This window comes from Mytilus trossulus, unplaced genomic scaffold (genome assembly GCF_036588685.1).
Source record: "Mytilus trossulus isolate FHL-02 unplaced genomic scaffold, PNRI_Mtr1.1.1.hap1 h1tg000247l__unscaffolded, whole genome shotgun sequence".
In the NCBI taxonomy this organism is placed as follows: Eukaryota; Metazoa; Mollusca; class Bivalvia; order Mytilida; family Mytilidae; genus Mytilus; species Mytilus trossulus.
The window spans coordinates 2,429,718-2,449,089 of NW_026963318.1; the positions used below are offsets into that span (position 1 = coordinate 2,429,718).

A 19,372-nucleotide genomic window follows, 5' to 3' on the forward strand; every position below is an offset into this window, starting at 1 on the left:
CAAATGGATGTATATGCAGCACTAAAAACCAAAGATTTAAAAGTCATGTTAACATTAAATCAAATATATATCAGTCAAATCTAATTAACGAGAAAGTTCAAACTGTTCAATGGAGACCACTTCATCAATCTGATACCTCCTCCTCCCTTCGAAAACAAATGTATATGAAATTACATTTGACAGTGAAATATTACAAAAGTCCATCAACGTTCATCAGAATAAATGTCTTTCAAGCAAATGTAGAACTATCACTTTTAAATAAATGTCACTGTTTAACACATACACAAACACACATCGGCATTAGGTTCAAAGAATAACGGGCGCGACTTGAGGTCTTCTTGTTAAGTATTCTTCAGATTCCATGGTGCGGCATATATTGTAACGGCACATCCAATGTTGAAATCCATGAAAAGTTATACCAGGCAATGTCCACCAATGTTGATCTTACAGTGGCACATTTGACGTGTACCACCGGGTTCTTTAACTGCACTCCAGCGTTGTTGATAACGGTAACACAGACGTTGTGCCACCGGAGATGGATCGGGTCCATCTGTATGCAGGGGTCTCAAAATAAAGTTGGACGATGCCCAGCTTTTTAGCAAGGTTCTAATTAATGGATAAGATCCATCTGTATAGGCTTGAAGTGTTCCTAACTTCAAACTTAACGTTCACTCTATTGGTTTCTGCCATGACAAAAGTCAAGAAGTCGGTCTCCCGTAAACTCTCTAAATAATACATATTCAGCTAGAGATTACAATCCAGACAAACGAGCAACAACTCATAAAACAGGCCAATTCCTACTAAAACTAACCAACAGTCTACACTTCAAACTAAACAGAAGATCAGCCATAATTCAAGTCAGTATTGAAAATGAAGAATAAAACAAGTTAGGATGTGTAACATCCCTCCCTTTGAAAAAGAAAAACCAAACAGGCAAAATTGAGGCGTGTGACACCTCTGAGTACATTGAAATAAATATGAAGTGAAACTATAAATATACAACACAATGTAAAAACAAACATTAAACCAAGGTTACACAATCTGAACTGCAAAAAATGTGATTTAAATCGTTCTTCAACATCTCGCCTATTTCTGAGGGCTTAACTTGACTATCTGCAGAACTTTCATCTCTGGCATGAACTCTTAAAGACATATTTGGACACTTAGACCTGACATGACCTAACTGATGACATTTAAAACATCTCTTAGGTTTACGTTTCCTTCGTGATCTCAATCGCCTCCTCAATATATTAATTAAAATTTCAAAATGTGAACATTATTACAACAAACTGAACTTTCGAAATTATCAGTAATCTCAGGATCACCAGAAAAATGAACAGCTTCATATTCCAAAGCCAGTGATAAAGCCTCATCTAAACTATGAGGGTGTTTAAAAGTGTTCAAACATGATGTAAATAAGTCAGAAAAATACGAATCCAAATCGGAAAAATGAAGAAGAAGAAGAAGAAGAAGAATTGACGCTGGTTGTTTTCTCTTTTGAATTAGATCAAATTGTTCATATCAAAGTCCTTATTAGCCGACTATACGGTATTGATTTGTCTCATTGTTGAAGTCACATCCATTTCACTTGAACTTTATTGGTAAGTTGTGTCAATGGCAATCATACTTTATCCACTTATTTTTTTATGGTTTAAAATTTAACATAGGTACATGTACGTATTGTGAATATATCAAAAGATAGTATTATCATATTATGAATATCAACACAAAGCTTAAAGCAATACGCAAGCTTGTACATTTCATTACATAAAAGCAACACACATTTATTTACCTTCATCGAGGTATTTTAAAATATATAAGAGTTAACAAAATGTTTCACGTGTAAAAAAAATATATGGAAATAAAACATTACCTAAGGTGTTAAGGTGAGTAAATAAAACTTGAATTCATTATAACAATACTTTTACAGTATTTTGATTGAAATGGCTTTGAAATACAAAGTTAGCAACTGTCAAATGTCATGAAATTCTGTCAGTGATATCTCGTGTTCATTCAAGTTTCTCGAATCATTTTAGTGCTATGTGGGTTATTTTCAGTCTTTCGTCTGTCTTTTTATTTGTCCAGTGCCTAAAGATGTATTGTAATATTATCCACAGGATGACGGTCAAAACAAAATTAAATATACACTCCCCTGCAAAAGAAAATGCATCGTTATATTTTGAACAGTTGTTATCAAAAAGTAATGTTAGAATTGTTAAGATTTTTATCCCCAGTGTATTTTGATAAATAAAGAAACAGAAATGACATAATATTTTGTAATAAAAAGGAATGTTAAACGCTTTATGGGATAATTCCTGGTCAAGTCCTTCACAGACTTCAGCAATGAGACGTATTAATCTACTTGCTCTAGTCCTTAAAATGTAAACGCAATCAATTACTTAAAAGGTCTCCTCTCGTCTGCTATTCTCTTATATATCCCAGTGCATTCCTTAATATTCGCCTGAGAGGTTGCACCACTTCTGTCTATTGAATGAGTAATTTATGTAGACAGCATTAACATTTTTCACAGAAAATGTCAGAAATGAGACCACTAAATGATCGATGTCCAGGCAGTATTGACGTATTTCGGTTTGCTATTTATTAATTCATTTAGGGTTCCTAGACAGCGTTGACTGATATTTTACTTGCATAGATACTAATTCATGGAAAATCCAAAACTGCATAAACAATACTTGTATCCTATTTTAAAACACAATTAAGTCGACGTGTGGTACTTAACTGATGAAATATGGAGAGAGAATAAACAATTGTGTTTTCAAGGACATGCAAGATGGTGTAAAATACTATTATATAATAGTTGTAAAATATTGATAAGCAATCCGATAGTTTTATGAAAATTACAATAACAAACAAAATTTAAAGTAGCTTATATATTAACTATGTGTAATGAATTTTACAATGCTGACGTAAATGTTGTTAAGGTTGCTTTGTATATACATATCTCTGAATTTATGCATTATTTGTGGACGTTTTTTCTAATGCATCGTTTCTAACATTGCAAACTAAGTATTCAGTTAAACAATATTAGAAGCTATATTCTGCCAACGCTGCATTATTGATCTATATTACCTTTTATAGTACAAGTGTTGTGAACCCATTGTATTGATATCCAAAAGGAAAGTACAAATGGCTTGTATTCAAAATTATAGAATTTACCGAATTCGTTTGATGAAAACAGTTTATAACCAAAAAAATAAAGCGTTGCAGAGCATCAAAACATGTGTTCTAAAATTCCAACAAAACACTGTAGGGTTATAAAAAAACCTCGTATGTTGTACTGTTACACCATTTTCCCAGGGTTGGGCGCTCGCTAACATGTTTAACCTCGCCATATTCTGTATGTGCCTGTCCAAAGTCAGGAGTCTGTAGTTCATTGTCTTTTGTTGCTGTGTTACATATTTGTTTTTCGTTCATTATTTTGTTCATAAATTAGGCCGTGAGCAGTCTCGTTGGAGTTGTTTTACATTTGTCATTTGGGGGCCTTTTATAGCTGACAATGTGGTATGGCTTTGCTCATTATTGAATGACGTACGGTGACATATAGTTGTTAATTTTGGTCTCTTATGAAGAGGTGTCTCACTGGCAATCATACCACATATTATTTTTTATATTTTCAACATCGTATTTTATCTAGCCTTTAACATATTTAACTAAAAGGCCACTGATGATTTTTATGCATACGCATCTTGAGTTTGGTGTAGAATATAATTAGTCTTTGCATCATTGAGAAGTTAATTAATTATCATTGATATGGTCATAATTATAGAATATCTGTTTACAAAATTTTATATGTTTCCAAATACTATTTATTACACAACAGATGTTTTACACAACACCACGACTGCTGATTATATTATTTTAGGTTTTACTTGTGGATAATCTTGTCATTTAAATTATCTTTATTAGCGGCATGAGTTTTTAAACATGAATAACAAGAACGTGTCCTAAGTACACGGATGCCCCATCCGCACTATCATTTTCTATGTTCAGTGGACCGTGAAAATGGGATAAAATCTCTAAAATTAGAAAGATCATATCATAAGGAACATGTTTATTAAGTTTGAAGTTGATCGGACTTCAACTTCATCAAAAACTACCTCGATCAAAAACTTTACTAAAACTTTACCCTGAAACGGGACAGACGGACGAACGAACGGACGGACGGACGAACGAACACACAGACCAGAAAATATAATGCCCATAAATGGGGCATAAAAATAGATCAATAAAATGTAACGCAATATTTACGGGAGTAATAGATTGATTAATCCAACAGCAATATGAAAACCGACAGAGGTCAGTTTCATTACCTTACTGTGAAAAATAGTTTATATAATGATATCCATTTGACGTGACTCTGTACTAATGCATCTCGTAATTTGTTTTGTATTCTTATCTTATATAATTTCTCTTAATAGTATGTGCTTTGTCCGTATGACGTTTTGTGTTGCTTTGATACATATGACGTGTGTCTGTACTTATACATCCTGCCATTGTGTTATTGTTCTATGATCATTTCCGTATTCTTGTCTTTCATATTTGATAATGCTTTGTCTATATGCCCTTGTGTGTTTCCTTGAAACCGTTTTTCAGAAGAAAATAAATCACAATAAGTATATACACAAGAGGCAAGAAGGACAAAGGAAACTTCTAATTTAGATTCTGAAGAGGATATGCCTAAAATAACTTTTATACCATATTCTGTTCATACCTTGAACGACATTTTTTTTTTTTTTTTCATAAAGTACGTCAAACGGGCGATCTTACGTCAGAGGTAATGTTAACTTTACCATGTGTCTGTCAAGTTAAGGATTCGGTCCCAGTAATTAAAATATTTCAATCCTTTATCATGTTTATGGGTTGATTTAACATAGATACATAAAATCGTATAAAAAAAGCAATGAATAAGGTTGTTAAATTTGATATATACTTACAATTTTCTCATTCTTTACACTTTAGTTTTTACTATTAAACTCAACAGTTTTGCTAATATATTTTTTTTATATAAAAGTACGCACATGTTGAAAGTTTGTGAATTTAGGCTAAGTAATAAATTATTTGTTAAAAGGGAACGATTTGGTGGGAACATCAAATAGGCGAAGGTAGAATAATGATTTGTTCTAGTTATTATTATTTTCTCAGTAAAATGTGTACTAGTAATTAATTGTACAATCGTATTTTTACAATTAATTACTTGTATGAAGGAGTTCTACAAGAAATTACGTGTATCAAATAATTGTACAAGTAATAACTTGTACAAAATAATAACATGTACACGACATATACATACACATGCACAGAAAACCAAGTAATTGAATTGTCTAACTGAAGAGCTACAATTCTATGCAATATCTACATCTATTGTTTTGCATTTCACGTTAATATTACTTCACTCCAAAAAAACATGTAACACGGGTATAAAGATTTCTATAAAAATATACACAAAAAAAATAATAAACCATCTCCGGTGGTAAGAACAACCCTTGCCTTAAGAAGATGTAAATCTTCATTGATTTATCGATTCCACATTAAAACAAACATTTTTTAAGACAAATAGTAAACTTTTATACTGGCGATTTTAGCGTGCCTATTTTTTCTATCGATGACATTAAAATTTCAAACTATTTAAAATTGTATTGAAATGTATTAGGTTTTAATTAAAATCATATATAATTCATAAACATAAATATTTACTATTATGTATTTCAATATTAATCAAAAGACTTCGTGACTGAATGGCAAATCATTTTTCGGAAAGTACATCCCAAACTATGAATAATTGATATTAAATTTTACTTGTTCAGCATGTTTAGAATATGTATGCAAATTTTGATGGGCTTTGATGATTTTAGGTCACTTATTTTTAACGTGTTATGAATTAATAAAAATTAATTCATGTTGAATTGTTTTATTTTAAGTTGTGTTTCCACTGCGTACTTGACGATGCGTTTGCTTTGCATTACAAATGATAATAAATAAACACCTACCACAATATGAATGTTTTAATCTCTATTCTATGTGTCCTGTTTTGGTTTATAATCTCTTCATTTGTTTTGAGAAGCTAAAGATTTTCAAATATTTTTATATATTTTTCGAATATCACAATAGAGGCATTTTTTAATATGCAACTTGTGTAGACAGTTAATAAAATCAACGGTACCAATTTTCTTGCACCAGATGCGCATTTCGACAATACATGTCTCTTCAGTGATGCTCGTGGCCAAAATATTTGAAATCCAAAGCTTATATAAAAGATGAAGAGCTATAATCCAAAAGGTCCAAAAAGTAAAATATTCTTTCTTTTATTTATTTTGGGTCCGGTCAGTTAATATTTGTTTAATAAATCATAACAGTTACTGTATTTTTATTTAGATTTTACGATTCTATTAAAGCTAGTATCAAAACAAACAAACGAAAAATTGTTCATGAATGGATTTTAAAAATGCTTCATGATTGCAAATAAAGTATGAATTTGCATTTTTATCTATTTTTATAAAACAGTCATGCCATTTTACATTATATCATTTCTAAGCTTTTCACAGCGATACCATCTTCTTGTATATTATCCAAAATATGAAAACTAAAGACATTTAGAAAACAAAAATAAGATAACAAAATAAATAGATATGATAGTTAAAAGTAAACCCATACCTCAAAAATATTGCTGTATACATAGAATGTGTTTTAATAGAACAGATGGAACAGTTATTTTCAAATTTCTAACAAGATTTTATATTTTACATTTAAATTGAATTAAATAAATTTGCTAATTCATCAAAAATGGTATCAATGTTCAGCAAATGCAACACAAGTATTTATAAATCATGTCAATCTAGTATTGCTTTTATCTTTATCTAGGACTTCTCCTTTTAATTTTAAAACTTGAACAGGACAAAAATGTTCATCAAACTAGAACAATATCATAGAAAAACATCAAATTAAAAACATTTTGAATTCTGACATTAATAAAATGACACATGTGCCACTCTGAATGAAACAGCTTTAAAACTGGAAATTATATAAATTGTATCTAATAGGAAAACAAAGGTTATGGGGTGTCAAATGTAGAAACTTGAATATCAAAATTCAAAAGAATCATTAAATCTTTTTAAACTTATTCTCAAATCATTAAACAAAACACATTTTGATCCTTATAACATGTTTAATTTTGTGAATAATTGGTCAAGATTTATTAGATGTAAATTTTCACTGATGAAATTAATTTGTATTTTTGAAGTTAAAGGCAAACTGTTTTCCTTTTCCTTCACACAATCCATGCAAATGAAACGTGCAAGGAGGTTATTACAAAAATTATCATTGAAATAAACCCAAACAAAAATATTCAATAGAATTTTTTATATTTAGATCTAGTATTGTAAAACTTGAATAACTCACACAAAATAAATGGAGAATGCGTCACAGCCCCCCCCCCCCCCCCTGCACGAATTAACTTCTACATACAGATGCAGGATTTGTGCAGTAAATACTGTTTTGTGTTTGTAAGCATTGTGTATATGATTCATAACATCTGGCAAACGAAAAATAGAGAATGGAAACCAATTTTGGGGACATTTGAGACAGACTTATAGGACAAACATGGATAATACTAAACACCCCTAACGCCAAGCAGGGCGGGGAATTAGAACTTTTCTATAACTTTTCCTCTGTTCCCAGCGGCAAAAGCATATGGAGTATATGTGTCTCAATTGATACGTTACTCTAGAGCTAGCTCAAAGTACATTGATTTTGTTGAACGAGGAATACTGCTTTCTCTAAAGTTGCTAAGACAGGGCTATGAATCAATCAAATTAAGGTCATCACTCGAGAAATTTTACGGTCGCCATCATGAGCTGATTGGCCATTATGACAAAGTTGTGTCAGAAATTATATCTGATATTCTTCCTCAGTCATAATTACCTTCCATCATGAGCTGATTGGCCATTATGACAAAGTTGTGTCAGAAATTATATCTGATATTCTTCCTCAGTCATAATTACCTTCCATCATTACCGAACTGATCAAAGAAATAACACAACGGGTGCCGTACACGGTGCAGGAAATGCTTAGCCTTCCGGAGCAGCTGATTTCACTCCCGGATTTTATTGGAGTTCGTGTTGGTTTTGTGAGTCTTTGTTTAATCCTTGGTTGTGATTGTTATTGTCTATCAACTCTTAGTAAAGATAATAAGTCTTTCGTTTGTATATGTCTGGTAATATCAAATAACATGGTTAGAAAATTGGTTAGAATGATCGCAAATTACAGAGTTATCTCCACATATTCGTTAATTTCTAGTGCATTTCAACCAAATTGTATCTCCTATTACCAGAACAGAAAACAGAAATAAATGTTATTTTTGTGCATTTTATGAACTGAAATCAATGTGAAATTGGTGGGTTTTTTTGGTCATGTTTTCACCATTGCCTGATTCTTAAGCAGACTGGCACTTATGTTTGTTTTTACATTTTAAGCAAGGCAATCTTAAGAATTTGAGATGTTCCTTGATAAAACAATAAACAATAAAACAAATGACTTTAAGGCCTGTTCCTGAGTCAATGGTAATATTCTACAGATTGCTTGATAGTAATCGTATCTGAAAAAATGAAACGTGGACTAACAATATGTCACCACAAATCCATGGATGGTGTCATGATAAATTTCGATCGTCCAAAGCGCTTTTCTTGATATACATTTTGTACCTGAATCAAAACTCTGTGCGTTTAAATACTTAACAGTCAATAATGTATAAGAACTGAAAAAGCTGAAGACCTATAAGACAAAAAATAATAGGTAAATCTATATAAGTTTAACGTTGACTGAGGAAATTTAAATTTAAAAATTTGTTTTTTTATAATTTTACGATTTAATTGTTAACAGACAATTTTAGAGAATTTTATTATAAATCATGTCAGTTTTGAATTACTGACTATTGAGCTGATGTCTCACGTGGGGACTGATAGTCTAACACCAGCGGTATATATGGAATAAGGACCGTAAAATGAAATAATCTTTATTATAAATTCCATGCGACCCATGTGATTTTTTATGTAAACATCGAGAATAGTTTATGAATCTTATAAATGTTTTACATACTTTGACTGTATGTAATGTCCATTTATTAGTAAAATACGGAAATTTTTTTTTTTTACAAAATTTACTTCTGAATACTATCTTATTATCATAAACAAGCATCTGTCAAAGATTGCTACAAACCCAGGATAGTTTAAGAAAGTTATTAAAATTTTAAAAACTTTAACCACAGAGTGAATATTTGTGGACGCCGCCACCAAAAATACTGAAGGAATGTAAGATCGCTATGTCTTGCTTTTTCGACTCAAGTTGAAAGCTCAAAAAATCTTGTAACATAAGGGTCTGCATACAAAGTATATATATGTAGCATCCACGTTTTCTTCCTTCAGAAATATAATGCTTTAAATATATCACTAACACCGTCACCCAGGATGTATTCCTATGTATCGCATTCTGCTACTTTTGTTGCAAGCAGGAAAAAAATCTAGTTGTTCTTTAATGCGCCTATAAACAAATTTCATCAGGAGAAAACAGGCACCTAAAAGAGTGGCAGAAAATACAGAAGGGACATTCAAATTAAAAAAAAACTGACGTCATGGCGAATTTTTTCATACAGAATTATTTACATTTTTATTACGTTTGATCAATTCCAGACTGAATTTTATGTAGAAGTATTTCTATCTGATTCTTCATCACAGGCTGTCCTTTGTATGTCTTTTTACACAACTTTTTATACTGTTTAGATTTCTTGTCTTTATATTTGGTTAATGCAGACTCAATTTCTCTTTTCTGCTTTAAAACTTCCTGAAAAAGTTAAAAGTTAATTAATTATAACATTTTGTCCTTGATAAATGTAATTTAGGAGTCAAAACATTTCAAACTGTGAGCTACTACTCAATGATGAAACCCCCACAACAACTGGACAATTTTAATAATGTAAAAATATGTAAGTGTTCTGTAAACTGCATGTTGCTGAGTGATGAATTTGAGAAAGCATCACTCGGCATAGCTGACTTATATAAACCCTGAAACCAAATTTCAGAAATCCTTATGATGTAGTTCCTAAGAAAGATGCCTTGAAAAATATTCATGGGAAGGATGGATATAGACAGAGGTAAAACAGTGTACCCCCACTTTTTGTAAAGCAAGGGTTTAACAATAACAAACATATGGCACCAATTTTAAAAGTTTACAACACTATCATGACTATGAAAATATTTATTAAGTTACAAGTTGATGTGATTATAACATCACAAAAAACTTCCTTTAAAAAAAAAACTTTTACCGCATGTTGGAAGAACAGATGAGAAGAATAACAGACCAATGGACAGACAGACAGAAAGTCTCTCTTCTATAGTTGCTGCAGTAAAGTTCTTCTTGTAAGGGGAGAACATTTTCAGGATTATCCTTATGAAAACAAGGATATTCTTGATGGATGGGTTAATTGATGTGAAATGTCCAGTGGCAGATATAACATGCATATCAGCACATGTTCATGTCACATGACCCCTGTTTCTACTTTATTGATATGCTGAACATGATTTGTATTGTTCTAGTTCAAAGTTATAATTCCCAGGCACATTATTCTGGCTCTAAGGGGACTAGTGTTTCTTATTACTCCTAAATACTATATTAATGACAATGAATCTTTTTCATACAGTTGCTGAGAGCATGACCTAATTCTTAATCTTAAATATTGACAAAGGTAACCATGGTAACCTTAAGTTAGCAATTATTAAAAATATAATGAAAAAAAGTTATGTCAGGAGCCCGTTATTCAGTGGAGGTCATTTGTTACTGTACAAAATGTGTGTCACATTTGTATTTTTGCTCATTGTATTTACATAAATCATGCCATTTCTTTCTCATTTAAATTATTTGACATTTGCCCTTTTCAAGCTTTTAATATCTTACCATGCAGTATGGGTTTTGCTCTTTCTTGAAGGCTGTAAGATGACCGACAGTTGTTAACTTTTATGACATTTGGTCACTGGTAGCATGGGTAGAGAATTGTTTCATTGGCAATTATAATACATCTTGTTGTTTTTAAAACACCCTAAGGCCACGTTTTTTTAATTTGTTGGTTTACAGATTTTCCCCATGAAAAAGTCGGGTCGGTCGGTCGGGAAAAAAAAGAAAAAAAAACTCTTTCAAGACAGAAAAATATGCAAAATAGATATATATTTCACCTTTCTAACAATATGTTCGTTAAGGTGGTACCCAACACTCTCACTAAAATTAATTTGGCTCGTTTAATTTTCATAAAACTTTGCCAAAGAATTTACTTTGACCCTTTAACAAAAAATATAAAAAATCAAAAATTTTGAACCAACCGTTTTGACAGAAAAATTACACTGGTTATATAGCAGTTTGACAAACACCAATTTTGATCATTGAGAAGCTTAATATTCCTTTTACAACACAATGTAATTAAAACATTTAGCTGACTTTACATAGTTATCTCCCTGTAATGTTAGGTACCACCTTAAGCTATTTTTTCAACATTTCTTTAAATTTTAGTTCGATGAAATATTATTGCTCAGCTGTCATAAACTTCGACATTGTCTAGAATAATTTCCCGTAAAAAAAGGAGGGTGTACACGGACAAAGGCGAAATTAAATTGTAATTTCACATACAAGCAAAACAGATTCGCGTAGCTCTTTTACCGAAATTTTAGTGAATAATGATCTTCAAGCACGAAAACTGAAAATGAATAAAGTGTAAAACGTTGTACAAAAATAAGTTTGAACCCACATATCAATAAAGTAATAGACTCGTCCACTAGAAAATCGAGAATAACAGGTTTATCTGTTGTCATGCATCATTTTTTTTTAAACCAAATGGACGATATTTTTTTTTTATTATCTATGAAACAAAAAAATTCCAAATGATTTGTTAATATTCATTACTTTAACTGATGTCTTCAACCTGTCGGCTTTGGACAAGTCTATTTCTATGAAATGATGCATCTTACGGACTGATGACAAATAAGGGAAACGAACTTATTGTATTATATTGGTTTTAAACACACGTTTCGTTCCGTAAAATTATTTGAGCAAACGACATTTCAAGGTCAGTTATAATTGATTTGTCTATTTTAAGAAACGTAAGCTGGATGTTTAATTTTTCACAACAGAAAGTGTTATCTATTTTGTTAATGATATTTCATTTCATACAAAAAGAATATTTTAATTGTTTTCCAGGGATAATGCATTTGTTAGGGTCGGCGGGAATAAAAAAGCATGAAAAGTCAATTTTATTTTTATTCTGAAAATCGCCAAAATTGGGTTGGCGGACCCGTAAACCAACAAATTAAAAAATCCTGGCCTAATGTGATAATTGAAATTGTTACATGTATGCATCTGTTTGCTGTTTTTTTTAAAACTACATGTACTTAAATACAACAACAAAAAACAGTGTTCTTTCCAAATATTAATCTTACTTTTTTCTTCTTTTCTTTGTCCATTTTTTTCTTACTAAACTGTTTCTGTGACTTGCTGTAAGTGTTTGAGTTGCTATCCTCAATTTTCCTGAAAAGATGCCATAAATATATAAATGCATGCATGTAATTTGTAAATGTCAACTTCAATGTACTGTGTATCAATTCATTTACATTTGCAGACCTGTCAACTGTCCCAATTTTGGCGGTATCATTACGATTTTTTCATGCCTCAACCAGAATCCTGTAATCAGGATAGTTAAACAAGTCAAAATCCTGATTTTCATAAAATATACCTGAAAAAAACTATTGGTTACCGATTTTGAAGTTTTTCTGACCATTTTTTAAAAATCTATAATTTTACCTGGCGACAAATTTATGATAAGTTTACAAACCTAAGCTAATCAAGTCACAACAGGTGTCATAATTTGTTGTAACATGTTATCTACTTATCTGATGAGTCATAACAATCCTCAAAATTAATTAATTTGTTAACAGAATCGGACAGTCAAAATTTCAATTTTAATCAATTTATCATACTATAATCACTATATAGAGAATAATACATGGCAAAATCCGTATCATATGTCGTATCATCCCGAGGGCCTTTAGACCTGAGGGATGATATTGGTCGAGGGTGATACGGCATGTGATACCGATTTTGCCATGTATTATACGCTTTATCATATATTTCAACAGAAGAGTTTTATATTATATGAACTGTTTTCTGATCCATAGCAATGGGTTACCTTCAGTTCTGCTTTTGTCTTGTTTCAAAGCTTTAAAATAACTGCTCAATTATTTAAACGAAGCACCTAGGTTACCTTACAATCTGTTGTTTTGAAAATATTTTGTTTATATTTGAGTGTTTTGTATTTTTTATAGTTGCATTTAGTGTTGTAAAAAATTGATGTTCGTGACGTCACATACAATATGAAAACTTGATGTTCTTGACGTTACATACCAAACAATGACGTCATTCAAAAAATTGACCTATATTTAGAAAAAAAAATTCTTAAGCAAAAAAAAACAAAAAAAAACTGACTTTAGTTTAAAAAAAAAAAAAAGGTATGCGATACCGATTTTACCATGCGATACGGGTTTAGCCATGCGATACGGGGTATGCAATACAGGGTAGGTGATACAGACTGGAAAAAAGAACCTTTATTAGATATACAAAATAGCTGTATTTTGTACTAAATATATGATAAATATATATATATCCTGGTGAGTGAAGAACAAAAAATACGGAAAGCAAATTTACAGATCTAACATTGTTGGGTTGATGTTCAGACGAGTTGTATTTAAGCAAATTTACAGATCTAACATTGTTGGGTTGATGTTCAGACGTGTTGTATTTAATCAAATCTACTTTAACATCGTTAGGTTGATTTTGTAGGCACTTTATACATATTCTAATCTGGTATTTCTTAATCATAAGAAATCTGATGGACAAGGTATAATTTGCATTTGTCACTTCACATAGGCAGAGATATACATATAACAATTTACAGTGATTGTATGCTTCTAAAAATAGATTAGCATCCTGTAATTATACTGAAGAGATGAGTAGATGATCATTTCTGAAAACTAAAAATTAAAAAGAATACTTCATGTATTGTATCAAAGATCCTTGTTTTATTCCTACGACAAGGTAACACCTCCCGAAACGACAGCTTATTTTTATAAGCTAGAGTTGGAGTAGGGGATAAGGTCTCTGCACAATTCTAGGTGGTGTTGTCGTAGAAGTTAGAAATAAATAGTACAGGTTCCAGCCCCGGGGCCCAGGAGCAAGTTATGAATCAAACCTACTCTAACATCGTTAGGTTGATTTTCTAGGCACTAATTATATAGTTATTATATATATATAGCTATCAATGATTGGTACCAATTTTTGTGAATCAATAAAAATCTGTATTTTTATATGCAGCTCTAGAGGTTCTTCCAAATCATTTTTTTATATAAATAGTAAAAAAAAAATTTGTTGAAAGTAACTTAAACATTTTTACCCCTAACATGCCTAATAAGCATTTCTTATATGATTCTTACTTTTCTTTTCCGATCTTTTCCTCTGTCATGTCTGTGTCTTCAAAACTTGTGTGTGGCAAGGCTGTCCTTTCTCTTTTCTTTTTTTCTTTTCTCAGCATCTTAAGATATTCATATTGTACTTTCTTTTTTCTTTTATCTGCAAAACCCTGTCCTAAAAAAAAAACTGAAATTTTAATGATATACAATGTATATATATCATGTATATATAAAGGAGTCTATCATAAACTCACACCACATCTTCCTATCAAGGTTGGCAAAAAAGCGGTCAATACTAGTATTGACCATGCCAGTGGTAAATACCGGTATTTACCGGGAAATACTGGGAAATACCGGCAAATACTGGTCGATTGAAATTTTGAGTGGTCATTACTATAAAAACCTCTATCTACTTGGTCAATTATAATTACAATTAATAATTAATTTATATAGAAGGTGTTCAAATCATTTTTAATGCTTTAATTTTGAATTCTATTGTTAATTCAAACAGGAATCTATATTGATTAATGTGAACATAATATTATAGTTAAAGGATAAAAACTTTTTGCCCTTAACTTCAAATTTTCATTTCCAGCATGAAGAAGGTTTTTATCTCACAGTTAAATAGCTATGGACAGGAAATAATTTATTGTTTAGGGGAGTCTTCAAATATCAATTTTATTACTTTCAACCCATGTACTGTCAACTTTTATTCGGCGTTTTACGTTTCCGCAAATTGGCATTACTTTTCCGCGAAAAAAAGATGACGTTTCCGGAAAAAAAAGTTTACGTTTCCGCAAATAAATATATTACTTTTCCGCAAAAAAAGTAACTATTCCGGAGAAAAAAAATTATTACTTTTCCGCAAATAATTAAGGAATACCTATTGATCGAAAGCAAAGCTATAATAAAAAATAAATATGTATTAAGTTAAAGGTCATCATAACATGTAAGTAAAATACATCATTAAAATTTATGAAAACGTATGTTCAGAAATATCTTGATATGAGTTCATAAGTCAGTTCTGGCAGAATATGTGTAGCTAATACGTCGTACAAAGTCCATAGTAGCACATTCACCGTTTACAAATTTTGTATTTTGTTCAGGAAGGAAGTCCATCTTCTCCTTTTCATATTTCCGAACGGGTGCTTTAACAGTTAGAGTTCTCATCTTTATGTAAGATGTTGTCTTTAGTTTCAATAACACATCGACAAAGACAAATATGGTAGGATGGCTAGCGTAAAACTGCTCGTTCAGGTAGGCAGGAAAAGACTCGACACCATTCGTTGTTCTCTTTTCCTCGGGGTCAGGGGTGATGCCCAAATGGTTGGTGGAAATTTCAATTGCCATCTATATAAAATTCCAATATATAATCGGCAGACCTCATGCATTTATCGTCAGATGGAACATCGGCAATTAATTCAACAAAGCATTCATCAATCATGTCAGTTGGCAAGAAAGCCAATTCAAAGATTTCTCAATAAAGTTTAACTCATCCTTACCCGAGTCAGTAGTTATATCTAGTAATTTGTAGCTATACTGAGATCAGAACATTTTCTTTATTAAAAATAAAAAATAAATAATTTATCATATATGATATGTACATTCAAATCTTTATAATCTACCAGGTAAATTTGCGGAAAAGTAATAAATACAAATTGCGGAAACGTATATTTTAAATTTGCGGAAACGTAGTATTGGGACTTTGAAAAATTAGCGGAAATGCAATACGCCCCTTTTATTGGAGGCTGTTGTTTAAGTAATTAAATTTTCACACCTAGCAATGCCAGGTGATAGGTAAAAAGACCCATGTAACTTCATTTACCTGTAGTTTTATTTACCTTTAGTTTTAATTACCTGTAAAATCATACATTTTGAATAAAAATTCATTTATTTAAACATGTTTAAATAAAATATAAATTTGTATATATATATATATATATCTTATGTATGTTATATTATAATTCATAAAAACTAAATTTTAAATCAGTGACAGTAAGAAAAAGTGTTATAGATGTATAAAACATATCAAATTCATTAAGTTTATAAGCTGACACATTATATTTGACTTTTTATCAAGATTTTACTTCAATTATTAGTAGAAACAACCATGAAAATTTCAATTGACCAGTATTTGCCAGTATTGACCACTTGGGTAGTATTGTCCGGGGCGGTAAATACCGGTAAATACCACTGGTAAATACCGGGGGTGGTATTTACCGCCCAACCTTGCTTCCTATATCTATGTATGTTGGGTTGGTGTTTAGACGAGTTGTATATCATGTATATACATTATGTACACAGCCATGTATCACCATCATTGATGGCGATCTGATGGATAAATCTGTTGTAGAGTTGTCACTGACTCGGACGTACTTATAAATATAATTATTTTCTGTGACTGTATCTAACATTAATTTGTAGGATTCTTTACTATAGATAATTGAGCTGATCTGTAACAATAACATCTTGATGCCTAATTTATCATGTACTGCAGTACGACACTAGATTAAAACTGACGAGGAAAGGTAACACACGGCCAACGAAAGCTTTATTTTTGTAGAGCCCAGGTGGTCGTGTGGTCTAGCAGGACGGCTGCAGTGCAGGCGAATTGGTGTCACGATATCACAGTAGCATGGGTTCTAATCCTGGCGAGGGAAGAACAAAAAATTTGCAAAAGCAAATTTACAGATCTAACATTGTTGGGTTGATGTTTAGACAAGTTGTATATATATATCTGAATCTGAATTAATACGTTGCAGGGCTAGGATATGGCATAAATACACCTTATCGCTATTTGTCCGCCATTACTGGATATAACACAGGTTCCCGTAAAATTTTGACGTCATAAAACAAAACATTTGACGCCACAATCTGACAAGTGATTGTTGTATGCATCAAAAGGTCAAGCGGCTGGGTTGGCCGGCCGAGTAGGGTAATAGCAATAAGGTGTATGGCAACGGGAGAGAGGCGCTGGAAAATTAGTCCAACGTTGTGAGAGCAACCGAAGTTTTAAAGCTCTCAATTGTCTGAGCACACACGAGATTGTCGGGTAGTCTTTTCCAATCAGCAGAGCTCCAGATAAGAATTCACCAAATGGGGTTTTTACCCACCATTTTCTTATGTAATTGGGTGATACAGATTTTTAATTGCATTATCAATTCCAATTCACCCCTCCAGTTAATATCAAATTAGGTTTTTCACCACCAAGCTCCTTAATGTATTGGGTTTTTCATCAACATACTATTTAATATTTAGGCAATATCAACCCCGGATATTTTTCCATTTTAAATATGTTTCTTTTTTTTTAATAATATGTGCTATAGCCATTTTATTTTCTTAATTCACTAACGAGTAATTGTAGGTTTAATTTGTGTCCCGTTTCAAACCTTCTGCCAGTTTTGTATTTTCTAACAACTTATGTAAACTGTAAATAACAGATGTGTATTCCCAGGCACTCGCCTCAGATCTATTTTTCTCTTATATACCTTTATATATAAATTCTGAGATGCCTGTGTGTGTATTCACTCATAAACCGTAAAACGAAAAAAATAAAATAATATAAACTCTAATTATACTTGAATGTTTTTATTTTATTCAATTAACATAAATCTGGGTTAAGTTATCCATTATTAGTTTTTTTTGTTTCCAATTACATATCATTTCATAATTGATTTGGCCTTTCACATTTTCTAACGGCAACTGATTCAGTTTTTGACGAAGTCTCATGTTTATTAGCAATGTTCTCGTTAAGGTACGCAAACACGCTCATGGGTTCGACGGACGCTTCCTAAAAACACTGGCTGAGTGTTGTTATCATCATATCTTTCCCTCAGTTATTCAAAAGAAAGCTGAAAACATGCTTCTATTCAATATTTTTATCGAACATCCACTTTCGTTTTAACTCAATGTATGTAATGATAAATCCCGAGCTATTCGAAAATAAATATGACAACATGACACACGTTAAATGGAAAACGCCGAGAAAGTCGAAATGATTTCAAAAACACGTGTACCTTCTGAGCAAGGAAAAATTCCAACAGGGACCCATTTCAGCTACTTGATGCAGGGAACTATTTTTAGAACGAAAGGACATTTCCAGTTATAAATACAATCAAAATAGATTTACGCAACAAGTGAACACAGATAAGGGTAAATAACGCAAACGGTAGCCAACAAAGGGGTTGAGAACTCATTGTTTTGGCATATAATTGGGTTTTCCTTTGAATTAATTGGGTTATTGAACCCTGCAATGGGCAATTGCATTGGGTTTTCTTTTATTTGTATTGCGTGATCATGCAAATACGCAGCTTATCTGGAGCTCTGAATCAGGTATTGTTCTATATATATATATATAACTTAAATCCCTAACAAAAGAACCCAAATCGTAAACATTACGGTATTTCCTTTTCTTTACAAAATTTATATTGAAGTTACAAAAAAATAATTCATACATGATACAGACTTCGTCCCCATTTACAGGTAATGCCTACCTCATATTAATGAACCTCAAGTAAACAAAACAGTACTGTAAGTATTGATGTTTCTATACCTTCTTTTTTATTTCCTTTAAATTTTTTGTACTGCTCAGCCTTCAACTGTCGCTTCCCTTCTCTCTTTTTTTGCAAATCCATTCCTGCACCTTCAAAATATCAAAATCAGTGTTATTTACATGTGAAGACTAAACACTAATACGTCCTTCTCATAACCGGAAAAGTAACCTAGAATCTAGTTGTAATAATGTTTAAATCTATCCCGGAGATACATTCAAATTTCCGGGCGATGGTTGCTTTCTTAGAGATAAAAACTTGATAAGAACGTCTTTCAGCTGTATATAGTGACAAAATCTGTATAAAAAA

General features: G+C 31.6%; 1 protein-coding gene across 1 annotated transcript; it reads right to left on the reverse strand.

The window, feature by feature from the left end:
• Positions 1 to 9,669: 9,669 nt before the first annotated feature.
• LOC134701584 (thyroid transcription factor 1-associated protein 26 homolog) lies at positions 9,670 to 19,260 on the reverse strand. Its single transcript, XM_063562717.1, has 4 exons — positions 19,066 to 19,260; positions 14,538 to 14,688; positions 12,492 to 12,579; positions 9,670 to 9,852 (listed from the first exon to the last, which is right to left on the reverse strand). The coding sequence occupies exons 1-4, from the start codon at positions 19,145 to 19,147 to the stop codon at positions 9,682 to 9,684; spliced, it is 492 nt and encodes a 163-aa protein (XP_063418787.1). The 5' UTR covers positions 19,148 to 19,260; the 3' UTR covers positions 9,670 to 9,681.
• Positions 19,261 to 19,372: the final 112 nt, after the last annotated feature.